The 22,496-nt window shown below is 32.9% G+C and overlaps 2 protein-coding genes across 2 annotated transcripts; one reads left to right on the top strand and one right to left on the bottom strand.

The window, feature by feature from the left end:
- The first annotated feature begins 380 nt into the window (after positions 1 to 380).
- LOC126744499 (uncharacterized) lies at positions 381 to 1,698 on the top strand. Its single transcript, XM_050451937.1, has 2 exons — positions 381 to 806; positions 866 to 1,698. The coding sequence occupies exons 1-2, from the start codon at positions 570 to 572 to the stop codon at positions 1,688 to 1,690; spliced, it is 1,062 nt and encodes a 353-aa protein (XP_050307894.1). The 5' UTR covers positions 381 to 569; the 3' UTR covers positions 1,691 to 1,698.
- A 3,476-nt stretch (positions 1,699 to 5,174) lies between these two features.
- Positions 5,175 to 19,569, bottom strand: LOC126744508 (V-type proton ATPase 16 kDa proteolipid subunit c). The gene is made up of 3 exons (XM_050451946.1): positions 19,402 to 19,569; positions 11,084 to 11,276; positions 5,175 to 5,660 (listed from the first exon to the last, which is right to left on the bottom strand). The coding sequence occupies exons 1-3, from the start codon at positions 19,487 to 19,489 to the stop codon at positions 5,450 to 5,452; spliced, it is 492 nt and encodes a 163-aa protein (XP_050307903.1). The 5' UTR covers positions 19,490 to 19,569; the 3' UTR covers positions 5,175 to 5,449.
- Positions 19,570 to 22,496: the final 2,927 nt, after the last annotated feature.

Below are 22,496 nucleotides of genomic sequence, written 5' to 3'. Positions count from 1 at the left end.
ATTCGGAAAATACCGAAATTTTGGAAAATCGTTTTTATTTTTTTGTGAGGTTATTTGAAAACATATTTTAAAATAATTGACACTTTATTGTTGTCACTTTTTCTCCTCTACCAGATGGCGTCGTCAAATTTAAAATCCGACGTTTCGTCTTTTGGCAACCATCATCAACTTTATTTTTTTAAATACGGCCCTGGAATTTTTTTACTCATTTTAATTCCCCTTTTTATTCTTAGAGAAATGACATATCACATAGTTTAATTTTCCAATATTTTGATGTCAAAAATTTACTCTTATTAAAAAAAAGTTAATACTGTCCTGTTGTTTGAAATAAAAATTGTCTTGATGTTTTTTTTAATCAATAACATGGTAAAAATATTGCTAATATGTTATATTATATTATATTTTCACAAATTTTTCTGCAGGCCTGATGTCTAAGTCTCCGGCTGAATAACTTGAAAATTCTTATTAGCAAAGATGGCTTTGAATTAGAAAAAAATGGACGACCATCTGTCATTAATTGTTTATATCTGTTTGACATTTGGCTTTTTCGATATTTTGTGAAATCAAAAATGGTATTCTCCAGTAGCGAACAACGTGATATGGTCCAAATTTACTATTCTTTGAATAGAAATTCGCAACGCTCCTGCCAACAATATCTGGAGCAATATCCAGAGCGCCCCCAACCTAATTATACGTATTTCGGAGCTTTGGACAGGAACCTTAGCCTCTATGGAAGTTTCACTAAACCTCGAAATATGTATGGGACTCGAGTGCATCTTGAAACCGAGCAGGCGATTATTAATGCTGTAAGTTTTACAACGACATACTTTCACAATAACTTTTTATCAGATAGCTTTCGTTAAAGGTTACCCAAAATCCGCAAGGTTCAACCAGACAATTTTCCCGTGAATTGAATATGCCAAGTACCCGTATCCACAGAGTATTGAGAAAAAATCGCTATCGCCCCTATAAACTTCATATCAGTCAAGAACTTAGGCATGGAGATACCGATAGAAGGCTTCAGTTTTGCAATTGGTTGAACGAAAAACTGCAAGATGATGAAGACTTTTTAAACAAAATAATTTGGACAGAAGAATGTAACTTTTCGACCAACGGGCTATTTAATCGGAATAATGAACATTTTTATTCAGTCGAAAATCCGAAACAAAACCGCGAAGTAAGAAGACAGGGGCATAATTCTTTCAATGTTTGGGTGGGTCTTTACAGGAATCGAATTTTGGGACCTATTATATACGACGGTAATTTAACTGCTGAGCGCTATTTAGATTTAATTCTGCCAAATATATTCGATGTTCTTGAAAATGAACCTCTTGATATTATCCGCGATTTGTGGTGGCAGCAGGATGGTGCACCACCCTATAATGGAAGGAATGTCACACAATTTTTAAATCATAATTTTCCTAATCAGTGGATTGGAAATCAAGGGGTGGTGCGCTGGCCAGCTAGAAGTCCCGATCTTTCCCCGTTGGATTATTTTCTTTGGGGCTATTTAAAGAACAGACTATTTAAGAACACCCCAAATGATATAAACATTTTACGTGCAAATTTATTGACAGAATTAAGGGGTATACGAGCCAGGACTATCCAGCGGGCAGTGTCTGGAAATTTACGTAGAAGGATACAGAAATGTATTGAGGTGCATGGTCAACTATTTGAATATTTACTTTAAACTTAAAATATTGCATTTTTTCGCATTAAGTTCTATTGTTTTTAGTTTGTGTTGTTCAACATACAAATTAGTAATAAATTATAGTTGTTACTATTGTTATTGTTAAAATTTAGTATAATATATCAAATTTATACTATTTTTACCATGTTAATAATTAAAAAATTTCGTCAAAAACATTGATTTATTCAATAAATGATAGTGTTAAGATAAATTATTACTTTTTATTTCAAACAACAGGACAGTATTAACTTTTTTTTAATAAAAGTAAATTTTTGACATCAAAATATTGGACAATTAAACTATGTGATATGTCATTTCTCTAAGAATAAAAAGGGGAATTAAAATGAGTAAAAAAAATTCCAGGGCCGTATTTAAAAAAATAAAGTTGATGATGGTTGCCAAAAGACGAAACGTCGGATTTTAAATTTGACGATGCCATCTGGTAGAGAAGAAAAAGTGACAATAATAAAGTGTCAATTATTTTAAAATATGTTTTCAAATGACCTCACAAAAAAATAAAAACGATTTTCCAAAATTTCGGTATTTTCCGAATAACTTCGTACGTAGTCGGAATTTTTTAAATTTTAAAACGGCATTTTGTTAAGCATAAGAATACGCAACTTTGCCCCAATTTAACCGACCCTGTATCTCTTACCGTTTCCGAAATCCCAATGATGTGGCTCGAATTTGAAACACCCGGTACAGAGAATTCTAAAACATAAAAAATGGCACCCATATAAAATTTAACTTCTTTAAGAATTAAATGAAGATGATAACGACCGCCGTTTGCAGTTTTGTGAAATAATGTCCGAACTAATTTCAAATAATCCCATCTATCTTGTTTGTTTAATGTTTGCTTTTCAGACGAATGTTCATTTTTTCTCAATGGCACTGTCAATAGTCATAATTGTGGGTACTGGTCCAATACGAATCCAAGGATCTACCCCGAGGTTCATACTGAACACCCTCAAAAATTAAACGTTTGGGTTGGTATTTTTGGTGATCACATAATTGGACTATTTTTCTTACCTGGAAATTTAAATGAAGACACGTACTTAGACTTTTTGGAGAATGCCGTTAACCCAGCATTGATTGAAATTGTGCAAAACGAGCAACGCTACCATGAAGAAAATGCGATATTTCAGCAAGACTCTCAAGATGGGCTCCTCTCTATTATGCATTACCAGTACGGCAGTTTCTGAATAAAACATTTCCTGGTAGATGGATTGGGAGAAGGTGAAGGCCCGCGAGATTTCTTTTTGTGGGGACATCTGAAATCGACAATTTATGCCACCCAACCTGAATCGTTAGAAGATTTACGATAGTCTTCAGACTGTCCGCGAACACTTTGAACAGTTAATGTACTATTGTATGGAGGTAAACGGCGGACATTTTCAACATTTAATAAGAAAATGCGTAAGCACTAATCAATAAAATTAAATTAGATTTCTCTGGAACCCGCGGCTCAAATTTAAAAAACGAAGCGCTATTGTAAAGAAAATTAAATGTGTATCACAACACATCCCTTCCCATTTAAAAAATAAGGGTGAATGTCGGCCCTCGCTAAGGGGTTGAAATTGTGGGGTTAAAAACTTTAACAAAAAATCGTTTTTCTTAAATCAAAAATCGACGGGTTCGAGCATTCTTGTTTTGTAAATCAAGAACCTGTAAAAACTAGCGCTAAAAGTATTAAACAATGGTGTTATTGTTTCAAAACTTTTGACAACCTGTCATACTGCGAAAATTCAAGTTAGCAATTTTAAACTTGGCAGTTGTAACTAGAATAAAAAGGGTTTTAAAATAAGCTTTCACTTGATTCCCAGTCCTATTTAAGATTTTGAGGGTGATTGCAACCCTTGCCAAGGGGTTGAAAGTATTAAAAAAATTATCTCCCTAAAATGAAAAATCGACGGGTCCGAGTATTTTTTTAAAAAAGGCCTTGATGAACTGTTTTCGATGGGCCACCCGCTATAGGTGTTGCACGTACTAAAACTGAAGTTTCGTCATCCTAGAGGTGGAGCTTTTTTTTAGGGGATGATTGGGGTTAGTGGCGGATTGGCGCTGTACCGTAACACCGATAGCTTTGATCTTATATTTAAAATTTTCAGAAAAATCAGAGCTGCATTTTACTTCATAGGGTCAAAATCGTAGGGATCGATTTAAGGAGTGAAAAAAGGGGGTAAACCTCCGAAAAAAGTCGTAGCTCTTGAGAAAACACGTCTACTAAGACATATAGAGTATTAGTCAAAATTATTTTATACTGAATTTATTTTTTAAATTGAAAAAATATTTATCACTTTTTTTGGTTGCAGCGAATGATATTTTATCGAATTAGAATTAGATGAGATTTTTGCATTAACACTGATGGGTTTCACAAAAGCCATCAATGTTTTTTCACAATGACAAGAACCAATTGCGTGCTTCTGCTGCAACGAAACTTCTACTTTGAAAGGAGTATTTGCACAAATTTCTGCACTAACATGGGCCAAAATAAGTACTCCTGTAAGTGGCAAAAAAGGCCGAGCAGCTTTAATTTAAAGTCTTACTGGACATTAGTAATCATTCATAGTTGATTCCGCACTGTAGTTTACTCTTATATTATATCAACCTTTCCTCATTGATTTATTTAATTTTTCTATTTTACAAACAACTTTAGGTTCTCGAAATTTGAATATCTGATCCAAAGAATCTCCGTGCATCATTAGCTAAGTGGGAACGAAAACATAAAGTACTGCCCCATCGTCAATTCTCTATCTTTATTCTTTCCCCGGTACTTTTGTTGGATTATATTGTCTTTCCCGATTGTCTTTTCCGTATTTTGTGGTATAAAAACATTAGCTTTATATAGCTCACTAGTCTCTTCTACAGTGATCGAAAGCAGTCATGGCGTCCAGCAGTGTGTGCTTTATTTGTGACAAAGACGTAGAAAAGAATGATATGTATAGTGTTAAAAAGCATGGTTTGGATTCACTTCGTACTGCAAGTGCAGAGAGGACTAATTCGTTCAAAATTCTGCTTGAATAATTATAAAAAAAATGTTTTTCGAAATACTTCTCCCACTTTTTCATATCATAATTTTTGCGATACGAGCTGAGTCAAATTGACATAAACATAGTTTATAATTGAAGCTTACCGTATAGCACCAATCCACGACCAATTTTAATCATCCCCTAAAAAAAAGACCCACCCTTAGGATGACGAAACTTCAAATTTAGTATGTACAGCACCTATATGTTTAATCAAGTGACAACTAATATAAAGTTTAAAACTACGATTTTTTTGTAATAATGCGTCCATAGTCTATTTCTTATGAATTATTTCACATTTTTTTTCAGATAAATATAGGAAAAAAAAAGTGGTACTATAGATAGAACAATAATAGGAAATAATATAGTATAACGATAAGTTCAAACTTTATGAGCAGCAAGGTCAAGGACTGGATGATACCACCTAAGCCATCATGCTGGGTATATAAAAAAACCTATTATAACTTAAGTAAATTATTATATTTAAGAATTATTGGACTTAATGTAACAAAAGGTATCGCGAAAGATTTCACTTCACAATTTTTTCAAAAACGTCTGCTTATGAATAACAGTTTATGTAACGGGAAATGATGATAATAAACATTTTACAGGTGCTCCTATCAACTATTTATTTAATGTACAAATCTTTACGCATTTCGGTTCATATAGAAGTTAGTTCTATACACATATGTATGTCTATAGGCACATAACAACAGGAACATAAATATCTAATTTATTGCACCTTGGCGTAAAGGAAGATGGCCACAATCAGGCCGTAAAGACCCAATACTTCAGCAAAAATGAGAATAAGGATCATTCCTACAAAGAGTCTCGGCTGTTGAGCGGTACCGCGTACTCCAGCGTCACCTACTATTCCAATAGCGAAACCTGCTGCTAGTCCTGAGAAACCTACTGCCAAACCAGCTCCAAGATGTAAAAATCCTCTGTAAAAAAATTAAAATATTTAATAAATTATCAAAAAAAGTAAAGAAATTTAATAAGTAACTCGGATATACAAAAATCAAAACTTCAACTTCTGAAAAAGCAATACTGTTGGTAGTATGTGCAGCTATTCTGCAAACTTGTACATTTGATTGAATCAAAAATTAGGCATCCTCCTAGATTTAAAAAATGAATATGGTTTGATGATAATATATAAGAATGTCTTACAAGAATTTAATAATAAATAGAAACAACTGTATATAATATACAATTTAAGTACTGTTAAATACATCACAATATTCATATACTAGGCTGACAGTAAGAACATGCAACAGTCATATAAAAACTTCAATATCTGTTATTTAAAATTTGAGAATTCTGTGAAAGTAATTGATCAATTTAGAAATATAGTGTATGGTGGTCCAGATGAAATTTCATTAGCTTATATTTAATTTAAGAGCAGCAAATAAACTTTTCCGAGTGAAAACATTGTTAAAATGTGTTTCCTTAGCGTGCATATTAAAAAAGTCTCTAGGAACCGTATCAATCGATTTTGGGAAAACTATAATTTGGGCTGAGACAACTAACAATATAGAGAACTCACGAAGCCGGTCTGTTAGGTTTCTAATTTTTAACATTTCATTTAACAGAAAGTCTCTAACCTCTCAGATCTAGGGAGTTATTCTTGTGGTTTAAAACTTTAAAATTTAGACTGACTAACAAACTGAACTCCCTAGTAATATCCCCTGAAAACCGGTTGGTCTTGCCGGAGTGTGTTTTGATTTAAAAAGATGGGATAAAAAATCTGAAAATTTGACTATATACTTAAGTCGATGGAAACAATCCAGCTAAAATATTTTTAAGGTGACGGCACTTCCGGTTATACTTCCGGAAGTAGGTGTCAACTTCGTTATTTTAAATGAAACACCCTATGTACTAAGACATTTTTGGATTTTACATTAAGCTCAAGGAGAGTGGAACTAAGTAGACTGATCTCCACGCCGCCCAAATGTGGTGCTGCGTGCCCAAAATTGAATGATAACTAGTTCCAGTACTATAGGTGGAAAGTAGCCACCTCGGCGCTGTTGGTCAGAAGTGTACTTCGCTTTGATTGGCTACTCTGCACGTTAAAGTATTCTATCGTTGTAATTAATATTACTGTTTCGCAAATAATAACACTATCCACCTTTTGGTGGATTGAGCCAATCAGAGTGAGGTACACTTCTGACCAACGGCGCCGATGTGGCTACTTTCTGAAATTAGATATCGCTTATTTTTGGGTACACACGTTTAGCATACAGATCAGTCTTCTTACATGTAGTCTTAATTAGAATCTAAATACTTTTTGTGTATAAAATCCTATGGCTAAGTTTAACCATTTTTACATAATTAATTTTTTAGGTCAAAATATCTGAATGGCCAACATGGACATATCCAGAAGAGAAAAGAGGAACCTCAGCCTCGTGGGACAAAATGAGGCAGTTGAACCTCATTTCGTCGTTGAAAAGTTTAGCGTTAGTTACTTGGACTAGAAAAATTAAATCTTCTAAAAGGCACCTGAATTGATAATATTGTAACAACATTTATTGCTGCTTAAGTCTATGCAATATATAAACATTCCTCTAAGACCTTTGACTAAATCATGGTTTTTTGAAAACCTTTATGAGAATAATTTATGTATCAGACAAGTGCTAAGAATATTCCAAGGTTCAGTTTCAAAGGCAGGTTTTTGTTGTAGTTGGAAAATCCATCTACAAATGTGTTGTTTCAGAAAATTATATGGATATAATGTTGAAATAAATGTGGGAGTGACACTGGATAGCAGTGATTGCAAATATGGAAAAGTAACCCAGTTACTTAAAACAAATACCATCAAATAGCACACAGATGGTCCTTAAACCGAAAAAGCAATAAGAGATGGAGTATTTGAGCCTGGAACTAGATACTTAGAGTCGCTGGGTAAACACATACACGCTATAGAAAGAAGATGCCTGTCTGGATCAATAAATCCTGGACCGCACTATCTCAAGCAGGACATCGCAATCTTCACCAACAGTCAAGCGGCCATAGCAGCACTGAGCTCACATGCCATCAGTTTTAAAATGGTAAGATGCTTAGGGAAACTTAATAAGCTAGGAAAGAAAAATAAAGTTACAATAGTTTAGGTATCTGGGTACATAGGCGTATAAGGTAACGAAGAATATTTTGGCAAGAAAGGGTTTCGGCTTTCAGTTTGTGGGATCGGAACCTTCCTGCAGCATACGCAAGAGTATATTTATCTATATGAGCTTTCAAAAATTGAAAAATAACTTAGGGAACCTCTCTGGGTTGGTCATTCCGGGTTAAGGCAATCCAAGTGTCATCGGCCCAGAAAGTTCTAAAGCTCCAGTAAGTTTATTTAAAACTAAACTAAGTGTTCTCACAAGTCTTTCAACGAGGCATTATCAGCTTTGAGAACACCGCAGGAAATTAAAACTAGAACAGACAAATGAATGCATCTCTGCCAGGGAGAGGAAGAGACCCCAGAACACCTATAGTAACTGCATGGGAAACCGTCGCCTAAAACCGTGCCTTAAATCTTGGTAGCTATGAAGTTTTAGAAGGAATCATCCCATCACTAAAGCCGTGACAATTACTAATCTTTATCAAGGAAATAGGAGTGTACGAAGTAATTTCACTTGAGACTAACATCAAACAGTAATTAGAAAATAGCACATTATAGATCCTAAGTCGCAATGTCACATTCGCGTAATCCTTCACCCAGTCAACAGGAAGTTTTTCTTTGTCGTTTCTTATCCTTCGGATTTCTTTCCTAGACTCCTTCCTTGCCATTGGCGACAACGTGAATTTAAAAATTCAATTTTGTGAAAGTATTAATCCCACTTCCGCGTCATCCTCTACCCAGTGGTCGTTCTTTCCTTTCCTATCCTTCGGAACCTTTTCTTAGACCCTTGCCTACACCTTACCAGTGGTAGCTGAACCTATTCGCGCCGGTAGCCAGGCCGGACGATACCGGATGTATCGTGGGACAAGGGTTACCGTACATTTCAGAATTAATAAATGTGAAAGTTATTGATTCGGGGAACATGATACATATTCGACGGTTTTCCCGAATCTCTTGCATGAATTTGCTTTATCCCAGAGCCAAGTCGAAGTCCATAGGTCGGAGTGAAACTTCACCCTTATTTTAGTCTAATTTAATCTAAATTCAACATTACTGTTTTAAAGGCATTTATTAGGGATAGCAATTTTAATATAGTACAGTTTATTAACATTCCTGAGATAATTATTCTAGGGTTCGCAAACGTAATTTTTGACACACACACTTAAATATGTATTGTAGTGTACGCAAAACATAATACAGTTTTGAGCTGTATTATGTTTTGAGCCAGCAAATGTCTTATACTGAAGGCTTACTTGCTCTTATGTAAATTCTTGCAAGATAAATTTAATATAAGGCCCATTTCAACAGGACCGGTGTGGCAATATTGATTGTTAAGGAATATTAAAAGTTTGGGGTGATCTTTGACAACAATCTTAGATTGTCCAGGGTTCTTCAAAAAGCTTATTATAATCTTCGAAACAGTAAAGATGTTCTTAACTTTAAGCTAAAAAGAGTTCTCTGCGAACCACTGGTTTTTTGTCACCTTAACTATTGTTATTTTGTATATAGTCCTTGCCTAGATGTATTTACTAGGAATAAATTTAAAAAAGTGCAGAATTCTTGCATACTTTTGATTTGCCAGCTTGGACGCCATCGGTTAAACTTCCAAATCAATTCAGTATAAGTCAATTTGAAGATATGTTCAAATAAATAATATGTTTAAAAAAAATGAAACAACTACTTCTGTAAAGTATAAATTTGTTCATTTATAACTCCTTTTCCTAATCTAAATATTTGTAATTTTTTTTTATAATGTATTAAAGTTCTGTAATGTAAGACTTGCTTTTTTTCTCTTTGTCATATTACTTATACTATATAGTGCATCTTTGTATATTTCTAAATGCTCGGTTAAGTTAACAGCACAGCTGACCTTCGCGAAGTTTAAAATAAAGGGGTTTTTATTTAAGCAAAAATTCCATAGGAAAAGAACCGGGGTTTTGACGTTTTTTCGAGTATATTACACATCGCACTTTAATTTGGTAGCCAAAAATTGTGCCAAATTTTGTTATATCGTCAGTGTTTGCAGTGCAATAATTAAAAATATTAAAATTACAATTGAATTAACTGGTTATGTTAATTTTATTAAAATGCGCTAATTCCAAGACGTCCGTAAGAGTTTGAATTTTTAAATAAATTCGTTAAAAAACAGAGTTTCTTCGGTCTTAAAGATGTGCAAGAACGTAACTTTTTGCTTTATAAAAAGTTCCATTATCTGGTAATGAGTTTTAGAATTTAAGTCGTTAAGATCTACACCGCCAGAAGTAATGTAAGAAATAATAAGAAAAAGCATTAAAGACCACGTTTTTATCCGGAAACCCAGGAATCCCCTATTTTAATGTAAAATGTATATTAAAAACAATTTAAGTGGTTTGTTAAAAATAAAAAAAAAATTAACTTATTAAAGCTACATTTATATTAAGCTAAGCTAGACTAAGCTACATTTAAATTAATAGGTTGGTTTTGGTTCTGTTATATATAATACCGTCCGGCAAAATGAGTGGAAAAAAAAGAAAGAAGAAGGAGGCAAAATCATAGAAAGTTAAAACTTATTGAAGGTTAAGGAATGTTCTAACCACTTTTGCTAAAGTAGCCTGGATTCATCTGGGATTCATTAAAACACAAACCTCACAATTACTAAGAGGCCTATTGAGCTCTATAAAAGGAACGCATACGAGGGAAATTTATTTATAAATCACCGATTGCGAATCTTAAGTCCCTTTTCTAAATTAAGGAAGTCAAAGCTAGTATTTTTTAAAGTAAACAAAGAAAATTTAGCTCTGAGATGGATTTATGTGTATCTGTGACTATATTAAAACCAAAGTTAGAAACCAAATTTATTATTTTAAAAATAGAAGTGATTGCTATATTTATGTCTTGTAGGAATATCTCTAATCCCTATTCTAAGGCTAAAAGTCCGCGTGAGTACTTTCATAATAGGCCTATTTCTTCCAGTTTACACCTTTACCTTTGCGGCTTGTCAACTTTGAGCAACGCCTATGTAAGATGTCAACTTTTTGTAGCAATAGACCGGAAATAAAAGACCTGAAGTTAAATTCAGAATTTCGCAAAAAACGACATATACATTATTATTTTCAAGCTTTCCTCATAGACCACTAACGAGTGACAAAAAACAAAAAACTGCATGGATATTAAAATCTTTCAGACTTTTTTGGTTGCTAGATTGACTGTATGTTACAATTTATTGGCTGTTTGATTCATAAGTGTTTACAAAAATTAACATATTTTTATTAATTTACTTACTTAAATAACGTGTAACCGGAACTAGGCATACTCAACTCTCCTACAATCAAAATAGCCACCACCAATCCATAAATGGCTACAATACCCGCCATGACAACTGGAATAATACATTTCATGATCAGTTCGGGTCTCATCACCGACATGGCGGCGATACCAGTTCCGGATTTTGCGGTTCCATATGCTGCACCCAAGGCTGAAAACATCGACACGTTTTTAAATTTTTGAGAAAAATTGTGAACCATTTAAAAATTATCTCATTATTAAAAGTTCTTTTTATAGTGAATGTGATTTGTGTGTTTGCTTAATTCTCTCATGATCACCATTCGACAAATATTGTGTAAATGTTCTGAAATATCAGTGGAACATTTTAGCAACTTTTAGGGATCATTTACCTGTTCTACTATAATCTAGTCTTTTTTTGTTAAGATCTGGATTTCATAATAATGTCAAAATGCCTCCATGGCCTTTTCCTGTAAATTTGTGATTGATCATTGTTAAATTTTGTAAAATTACCAACTGGCCATTTGTAAGTAGTTTTAGTTTAGTTTTAGTTTTCTCCCTAACATGCTGACATCCTTAGCGAAACACGAGTCAAGGATAAAAATAAAGAGTTTTGGTAAGTGGTAAACCTGTCAACTAATTTTTTTATTTACTATATAACTTTTTTTAAATATTTTGAATATTTCTTAAAATACTCCTAATAGTAGTGAAATTGTGATAAGGAAATTATAAAAATCAAGTCCCGACCAAAACTGTCTTAACTAGCCAATCGTTAATCTGGAATAATGTTTTTAACCTCAAATTTATCATCACTTCAAACCACCCTTTATAACTTTTCCTTTATTTAAAAAAAAACGTTAATTTGGGTATACAGGGAAAGTTTTGTCAATCACTTCCTCCATCACCTCCAGCTAAGCTTACCAATACCAATAAAAATTAAGTCGATTGGGGTGCAAGCGAATAGTAAGCAGAAATGTGTGATATTTTATAGACTTCAAACTTTAGTATGACAAATGGCTGCTCCATAACATCACACATCATTTTAAATGGCATAAAAATTTCTATCTTACCACACGATAATAAACAGTTTACTAGGTTCAAATATATTTATTTTAATTAATATTGTGCGTCGACATTTATGAAAAAATAACTCAAAGTTGTTTTGAAATTCTTTGCAGTCTAATATCTCGTGTATTTATTTCTCTGATATTTTTGCGATACCTATATATAGGTACCAAAAGATACTGAAATAACTGATATCTTTAAGACGTTTAAAAACCAGTTAAATATTAATGTTAAAAATGTCACTTTGACGTTCAATTGAAAATTCAGAGTCGTAAATTTGAAATGGCTTATTCGCTGGTGTTTAAAAAAAAGATTTTTGCTATAAAAATCAAATTTTCCAAAAACTTGGGGGAAACAATTCTAAGGAAAGAATTGATTTTTGGGATGTGATGTGTCAGCAATCACAATCAATTCCGAAAAAATTGTCGCAAGAATTTGTGGTAATAAAATCATCGGGTTAGTTTATTTGGAAGATAATTTAACTGGGAAAATTTACACACAAAACAAACCTTTCTATCGTCCAATCTTTAGAGAATCAGGTGCATGAAAATGGTGTAATGATATTGAATAAAAATAATTTGTATTAGACATTTCGAGAGCAGCTTAGCTACGCTTTCTAGAGTCGTAGATTGGAGGACGATGCAATTGAATGGCATACACTTAACTCCATTAAACCTATTATCTAGTGCATTTATTTCACTTATATTTTTTACGGTCGCTTGTAGGTACCAAAAGCTACTATAATAACTAATATGTTTAAGAATATATTAATGATTTTAAGCTAGGTACTCATTGACGAACTGCAACTGTAATAGTAACGAAATTCAGAAATATGCACGTGTTCGCGAACACGCTTGGAGCCGTTCGCAGCGAGCGAAAAGTTACTGTGGGATGAAAAAGAAGTTTTGGCCCCAATTGATAATTACAAAAAGATGCTTATAATAGGAGATCCAAAAAATCAGGACTATTATAAAAGAAATTGGAAAAAAGATGCTTCTGCTAAAATTAGGTCTGCAATGGGCACAACTGGAGATATCTGTAAAATCCACTTCCCGCTTTCTACAGTGCATGAGACCACCATTGTCTAGGACGTTTTTTCTTCAATTAATGCTTCTTTTAATATAAATGAAGCACTAGCTTTTGTCACTATTATCATATCGACACGACGATGGTGGTTTGAGCTCCCGGCGAACACTACAGATCAAGAGGATCGCGAAAGCAAAGAATGTCGAAAATTCGCGATGAGAATGATACAATAACGGTTGTAGTTACAATTGCAGTTCGTCAATGAGTATCTGGTTTTAAAAATCGAATTGTTCGGGAATGTAGAGGTACTAAGCCACGTACTCATTGATGAACTACAACTGTAACTGCTACTGTTATAGCAACGAAATTCAGTATTGTGGACGTATTCTAAACAATGTTCGTCAACACACTTGGAGCTGCTCTTGAAGATTTTCGTCGTAAATGGTAGTTATAAATAAAAGCCTGAAATACGAGATCCAAAAAATCAGAACTACTATACAAGGCAAAGAGTACAATACAAAGAGGATGCTTGGTCTGAAATTGGTTTTATAATGGACCTAACTGGATATATTTGCAAGAAAAAAATTATCAAAATTCAAAGATTGGAGAGAGACAAAATCTGTCAAAAATTATGTTTATTTAAAAAAAAAAAATATTACACGTGTCTCTTAGAAAAATGGACTACTTTTTTTATTATGATAATTTTAAAAAATTATCATTTTATTGGCTTTATCACTATATTATAAGTCGTAAAACTGGAAAAGAATATTTTTTTACAAGCTGTAAATAATGAAAATCAACGTCGAGGACGTTTTTTGCTTCAATAAATACACTTTAAAACACACGATAATAAATAGTTTATTGGGTTCAAATAGATTTTTTTGATCAAAATTGTGCGTCGATATTTAGGAAAAAAACATAAAAAATAAAGGTCATGTCTAAAAAATAAAAGTCTCTTTTGAAATTCATTCCAGTCTAAAATCCCGTGCATATTTCACTGATATTTTTGCGAGACGTTCTAGGTGCCAAAAGACACTGCAGTAACTGATATTTTTAAGACTTTTAAAAATCAGTTTATTATTATTGAAACTGTCACTTAGACGTTAAATTGGAAATTCAGACTCGTAAATATGAAATGGTGTATACGTTGGCCGAAAGAATTAGATTTGAAGAAACGGGATTTGCTTGGATTCAAAAATGTACTGAGAAAAGTTTAATCCTTACTGATAAAGCTTTCCAAATTGAAGTTTTGGGACACTTTGCAATGAATCCTTTGAGTTACTGAATTATCCAATATTTTTACTAATTCTGTAAATAAGCTTAAAAAATATATATATTTGCTATAAAATTCAAATTCTTCAGAGAAAGCAATTCTGATGGAAGAATTGATATTTTCGAATTGATGTGCCAGTGAATTGAAGAAGATCCTTATTTATGTAAGAAGATACTTTAGTGACGAATCCACTTTTTTCCTAAATAACCGACATAACTGCAAATGTTGGAATAATGAACATCCGCACGTTTTTCGAGAATATTATACTTAATATCCCGAAAAAGTTAACGTATCGCAGAAATTAATAGTAATGAAATCATCAAGTTTTTTGCTTTAGACGATAATTTAACTGGCCAAGTGTATTTAAAACCTTCTAGAAAACACTACATACCTTTCTATCGTCCAATCTTTAGAAAATCAAGAGGATGAAAATAGTGTTATAATATTAAATGAAAATAACTTGTATTTTTAGCAGGATATAACTCCCCCGCACTACGCTTTGGTAGTTCAAGAACGGTTTAATAAATGCTTTCTAGAGTCGTAGATTGGAAGACAATGTATCTTGTAGGACAGGTATATTCATTGATGAACTGCAACTGTTATAGTAACGAATTTCAGTTGGTTCGTAAGAGTCGGCAAAGAAATAACAATAGGAGCACGTGTGATGAAGAAAAAGTTTTCGCCTAAAATGATAATTTAAAATAGATGCTTGAAATAGGAGATCCAAAAAAATCAGAACAATTATACAAGGCATTTGAAAGAGGAAGCTTGGTCTTAAATGGACACAACTGGAGATTTCTATAAGAAAAAAATGATCACTATCATGGCTTCATCACTATATTATAAGTTGTGAAACTAGAAAAGATAATTTTTTTACAAGCTGTAAATAATGAAAATCATCGTCGAGGACATTTTTTGATAATTGATTCATAAATACATCTATTCAAATATAAAGATATAGTTAAAAATGAGCGTGAATACTGCAAGATCGAGAGCGTTGAAGATTCGTGACGTTTTACTAATGTCTTGCTAATAACGGAGCACTATTTTTATTTTAACACACCTTTATAATAGGCCCTAATAGTTAATAAGTTTATTAACTCTATTTTTTTTGTTCATTCTAAAATGATGTATGATACTAGTGACTATGTGGCACTTGAGATAGTGGATTGCAAGAGTTTTATGACCCATATCGGAGGCAGAGATGAGTAGCAAGACTCCAATGGGCCTACATTAGTAAACAGGGGGACCATTTGGTATACAAATGGCTCCAAAATGAACAATAGACCTGGTTAAGGGTTCTGTGGTGGGGCATACTTGCTGAAGGAGCAGGCTACTATTGTCCAGGTATAGGTCTTCCTAAATTTCTAATAATATAGTCGTATAATTCTGCTCGGACAGCAGGGCAGTTATTAAGGCTACGACGGCTAAAAAGGATTGAATTCGAGTGGTTAAAAGTTCTGGAGGCAAGTGGTGAAGGTGAGTCTGGGTGCTTGGCTACTTAGGTTATGCTGGCAATGAGGAAGTGGACTCCGTGGTTAGACTGGGATTTGCGAAACTGCCGATAGTGTTGAGCTGGTTTGCATCCTTTTTGGCAGATCGCTCACAATATGTAGCACTGAGGGATAGCTCCGGATCTAGTATGCGGTCTGAAAACCTTAAAGTGGACATTGGGGTCCCACAAGATTCCTTATTGGGCCCGGTGTTGTTTCTTTTATTTATTATTCCCTTGCCTCTAGTAATAACACATAGTGTCATCACCATATATGCTGATGATGCATCTGCGCTGGTCCGAAGACAGAACATGGAAACAATTGATGTATCTGCTGGAAAAGCCTTAGAGGAACTGAGCAATTGGTTTATTTTAAATCAACTTTATTTAAATAATAAAAAGACTAATTAGATGGTTTTTCATGCATGTCATAATCAAATAAATAGTGATATTAATTTATGTGTAACCAACGATAACGATTGTTTAAAACGCAAAAAATCAGTTTCTTGGCTTAGCATTGGATGATTCACTTTCTTGGGAATCTCATTGTGCTGAGTTGTCCATGAAGCTCGGTAGCTTATGTTATGCCATTAGGAACCTTAGTGTGGTAATGGAAATTGATCAACTAATTTGCCTATACCACGCTATTATCCACTCACGAATTTTGTACGGTATTCAGCTCTGGGGCTGTACGTCGCATGCACGTTGAGTGTTTATTAGCCAAAAACAGATTCTTAGGTGTATTGCCGGATTATCACCGATGACTTCCGGTAGACCTCTTTTTAGGGAATATAGAATTTTGGCGGTCCCGTGTGTGTATAAATTTGAAGTTTGCTTATATGTTTTTAAGAATTTTAATTCCTTTACTGCTAATGGTAGTTTTCATAATTACCCAACTCGTTCTAGACATGACTTGTCCATGCCTCATAGCAGGCTACTTATTTCTAAAAAATTTGTATTAAGAATAGGTCAAAAACTATACAACAAATTACCGAATGATATAAAGATTAGCAAAATCGTTTCGATATTTAAAAGAAAGTTAAAGGAATTCCTAGCCAATAAATGTTTTTATGATGTAGATAGCTATCTAGCTGATTAGGCAGTTAAATATTATAACTTTTTAACGATGTAATGTCACTTTACTTTTGACTATTTTAACTTTTTTTGTATTATATAATATAGGTGGATATTTTTAAGCCAAGATTATAACATGTAAAACTGTGACGAAATCCATACATTGGTTTTTTTAAGGCTATTAGCCTCTGGTAACCTCGGTGGGTAACGATGGGTCTACTTGGAGACCTATGTGCATAACAGCTCCTTTTCAGTCCTCCAGGCTGTCCACTGCCTTATAAATTCAACTACAAGCTACTTGACATATCAAAAATTGAGGTCGATAAAATATCCATTATTACTTTTGCTTACTATTCGCTTGTACGTAAATCGACTTTACCGATAGTACAACTAGCATGATGCTTACAATGATGTATCGCACGATGCGGATACCCATTTTCCTTCTTGTTAGGTTTTTAAGTTATGTCCACTAATAAATAAAATTGATATTGCAATATGCATTACAAAGCTTCTAATTTGACGGCTCTTGAACTTTGATTAACTTGGACTGTTTTTCAGGTCCAATAATTGCTTAAATATGAAAACATTCATATTCATAAGACATTTTAAGAATTTTTTTTTTATTTTAATAAGGAAGAGTGTCCCTCCCAACACCAACATTCTATTCAAATTGTATTAATGAAAGGGGCTTAAAACCAGCAGATAAGGATTAGAAAGAATCCACCCAATGACTTGAAGTATTGTATCTATATAAGGTATTTTAAATATATGTATAAAATATGTATTTAAAATATTAAAATATTTCTGGTCTATTCGAAGAATATCTGAACAAAGCTATGCTATTAGGGTGTAGTTTTAAATAAGTAATAGCCATAGACAATTATTCACAACTAGGACAAAAGATTAAGTATCACACACTATTGTTATCTACTACAAATCTAATATTTACATCTACGTTTTTGAACTTTAATACGAACACATTAATCTGGGTCGATAAAATAAATAATTAAATTAAATCTAATCAAAATAAATCAAGGTATTTATTATAAAAATGATATAATTGTATTGGATTGTAGATCAAATTATTGTGTATGAAGTATACTAGTACCGCTATAACAACTTACATTAATGGTCAAGTACCTTGCTGATGTGTTATTGATAAAGATAAAAATTAGAAATTGCGTTAAGATAAGCATACATTTTGTTTATATACATATTAGAAAAATTAAAAGTTATATCAAATAAGAATATGTACTCCTTGCTAAAAGGATTAACGGTGGTCAGCGCTAAGTCAAAAATCCTGTATACTTCTTCCATTCTAAAAAATAACTCACTTCTAATATTTTAAAATCTATAGTTTTTTAAGATCTGCTCAAAAAGATGCATAGAAATTGAAAATGTGAGTAATCTTCAGACTATATTTTAATTGGAATAATAATTACGAATTCGTCATGTCTTTGGTTAGTACTCGTAGTTGCAAACGCTGACACGAATCGTGCTGCTGACTTCTTTAGAGCGTAGTCTGAAACTGAGGATGAATTCAGGACCATTTTTTTCAAAAACTCGGGTTATCTGTGGAAGTTTTCTATCGAAATTAAATTTTAATTGATACCAAAGTATAAAACTAGAGTATTGGAAAATTAACTCAACGTTACTAAAAATACAAATATTTACGTTTATTTTTAACGCAAATAACGGCTGGCCTAGGATAAAGGGAATACTTTAATTGTTTTGCTTTTTAAACAAAACAAATTGAGCTATGTGTAATAAATTTTTTACCATACTCAATTGTTTCCTGTCGCTTCTAGCCTAATGAAAAATTGCCTTCATTTTCTAATTTTAAATGAAGTACTCGGTATATTTTAATCGAGAATTATATTCTAAAATCGACGTTACCCCACTTTTTAGTTAAAAAATCTCGGTCGTTGACTGCCTTTATCTTAAAAATCTTGATAGCCGAGAATAAATTGAATTGCATGTGACAGTACTGGTGTCACTTCTTAAGTCACATGATCGATATCACTAACCTATTGTTACATGACCCCAGCATTTAACATTACTTTTACTTTAATTCCTATAAAATTCAACTTTTTTAACAACAAAGATAATAAATGGAAATGACAATTGGATTATGTATTTATGCCACATGTTGGGCGCCAATAGTAATCACTCTTAATATTATTTTAATTTCAGCATAATCTAACTTGTTAAATTAGTTAGCAACACAGGTATATAATACCCATATTATAACAATTTGGATACCAGTTATAAAATATATTAGTTCATCATGTGACTGTATTGGAATAGACTAATACTTTAGTCACATGATAAACATATTACACAACTCTAAATACTTAAATTTATAATATTTTGAAAACTAATACTTACAGCTAAATATGATGGCAGCTGCAGCACCCATGACACCAAAAAAGGGTCCATAAACAGGGTTTTCTTCACCTAGACTTGAGTCGGACATTTTGATGAGATTTTATGATTTGTGATGCTAACTGGAGCACTTAAATTGGTCAAATGGAATCTTGACAGATTGTTTAGTGGCCAATTACGAACTTAGTCATATGAAATGATAAGACTTTTTTGAAGTGCTTAGATTTCTACTTAGAAAACAGTGAAGGACTTTATTATTTATTTCGGATAAGTTCTAATAATATACTACTAAATACTAACTGATGAGGACCTAGGAAAAATAAACAATGTTTTTGACAATAAAAATGTTAATCCTTTTATTTTATATACTAAATCAAATTCCTAAATATTGACTGCATTTGTCTTTATGCTATTATAGCAAAAAGTCAGGTCCTGATTTTTTATCAAACCCTTTTATTGTGAATAGAATATTGCGTCGACAATAATCAAATAAACGTTTTCTGATAATTACAAGTGGAAGGAAATTATATTGTAAGGAAATATGTCACAACAATTTTTAAATGCTTATAGTAGGCTTTTCTTAACGCTTAAAATACAAGTAGTTAATTAATTACAAAAATCAATAAAAAATTGACTTTACCAGAATTAGTGGATTATTTTCGAAAATGTTAAAACGTCTTGGGCATAATAAACTGTTATAATAATATATAAGATTTTAATACTTACATTTGCAATTTAAAAGCTTACCTGTTTTCCTGTTTATCAATCGCTTTGGTTAAATAACTTCCTATCTGGTCTTTCTTTGATATTTCCAAGTATAATAATATTTTTTTTAAATAATTTTGGTAGGTACAGTAATCCTGTATCTACCTTATTTATTATCTAAGTATATAATATACACACAAAAGAAAAAAATGAAAGCTTAACTAAACTAATATTTCCAAAGTGTTCCTCTAGTATATAAGCCTACATTCTTGTTGTTAGTTTACACTCAATAACGGCTGAAGATACTTACCAGTATTACGTTTTAGAATTAATGTTTATTCTCTTTAATTAATAAAATAAGCGATAACCGTAAAGTCATATAACGAAATCACCGAAGTTTGTTACCTCCATTCCCGACACATTGTATACTAAATGTGGCAATTAATTTTCGACAAATAGTTTCGGGCATAATGAGGATTTCTGGAAATGATACGCGATGAAACGCGGAATGAGGGAATCAAAATTAATTGCGAGTATATAAATTCAACGACGTAAATTACGAAATTGAATTTTGTTGCTAATTATGGGAATAATCCTGCTTAATGCACTGTACATGATTTACTAAGATTCTATGAAATTTACTAATTACTAATAAGAATTAAAAGATAAAATCGTCGATTAATTGAGGCACAGTTGCATAATTTGATGCTTGCTCAATTGACATTTAAAAATTTTAAAAATTTCAAAGATATTCCAAAATTTCAAACATTTTTTTCAAATTTTCTTTCACTATAATTTAAGGCCGTAGTGTAAAATGTATATAACATTTTTTATTGCCCAATTTTTTATTGCCCAGTTTTTTCAATATTAATACTTAAATAAAGTTTCCGGGTTCATATTATGAAAACTTAACGTTTGGTTACTTATTTTGTTGTGGCAATTTGGATCTCTGTTAGATTGTTTCCATAATTTGGTTTCGTTGATGACTTTGGTTCGGAAGCGCGGGAAAAATTTCGCCGCCCGACATCTCTGGAGATGCATGGAAGGTTAGCGAATCTTTCGGACAATATTCTGCAGTTCGGAATATTGGCGCGATATTTAAATCGGACATAAAGAGTAGTTAATAAATACGACGTAAATACATATTTATAGTAGTCTTAAGCGATCGTGTTTAGTAGTGTAACTGTGTAAATAAATAAGTTGACGATTTTTGTGCATAGAGTATTTTAACTCACGCCTAACTTGTCATCAGGTGTGGGGTGTGAATTGGACATCAATTAATTCGACATTTTAGAAAAATAAATATTAGTAAATCGGACTTAAATGCCATAATCCAGCACTTACCGTAAAAGCCGACTTTTCTCGATCAAGGGCCAAGTCAATATGCCACTTTTCAAGTCTAACGTGGAAAAGATCTTCTATGCAGCAAAGGTGTCCAAACTGTCATCAATGCGAGAATAGCTGTTTTTTTAGTCACGTTATTAATCGGGTTTAGTCGTCTTTCTTCTTTAGGAGTAACGCCAATATCAAAGCAAGCGGATTTAAAAGTTGCTGAGCAGAAAAGGAAGCTGGAGGAAAGGGACTGCGATACAACGGAAAATAAAGCAGACTTGCGCAAGTGACTTAACGCGTTATTTGAGGAGGTTCATGACCCTGACAACTTTGTGCTGATGTAAGCTTTGTATACTAAATGTGCTGATGCAAGCGATATCGATTAAATGTTGCAAGTTTTAGAAGCTGAATCACTAGAAAATTCTGGCAACCTGGAAGCTAAGTTGTTGAAAATACTGCAAAGATGGAAGAAAATTCTACAAAACTGGAAGAAAACTCTGGCACACTTACCAATTTAAAGAGTGAACTTAGGGTAAAGCTAAGAGAGAATTATACCAGGTTGAAAGAGAAAAAACAAAATTGCAACATTAGATGTCAACACTATCAATGAGCTGGCGAGGGCAGCTTGCTTAGCTTTACCCTAAGTTCACATTTTAAGTTGGTAAGTGTGAAGTTTTCATCCAGTTTTGCAGAATTTTCCTCCATCTTTGCAGTATTTTCAACAATTTAGCTTCCAGGTTGCCAGAATAGACCTTTACCGATGAACAATAAGAGTGAAGCTTGTGACAAAATGCACTCTGTTGGGCTAATACGCCTCCAAGCCTCAATTTCATAGTACTACATTATGAAATATTTATCAGTGTCAGTTTGAAGCCGCTCCAAGAGCAAACCGTTGAGAAGGCGACTGCTCTGAGACAAGACGCTGCTATCATCCAGCAAATAATGTCCACCGAAAAGCTAGAAGTTTACGACCTGGTGAGGCGTTGGGAGATGCGTTATGGCCAACTTGCAATCACAACATCTCTTCAACTTGAAACATCTATTCCACACGCAGTTGAAAA

This window comes from Anthonomus grandis, chromosome 14 (assembly GCF_022605725.1).
Source record: "Anthonomus grandis grandis chromosome 14, icAntGran1.3, whole genome shotgun sequence".
In the NCBI taxonomy this organism is placed as follows: domain Eukaryota; kingdom Metazoa; phylum Arthropoda; class Insecta; order Coleoptera; family Curculionidae; genus Anthonomus; species Anthonomus grandis.
This window is presented reverse-complemented; position numbering and strand designations above follow the sequence as displayed.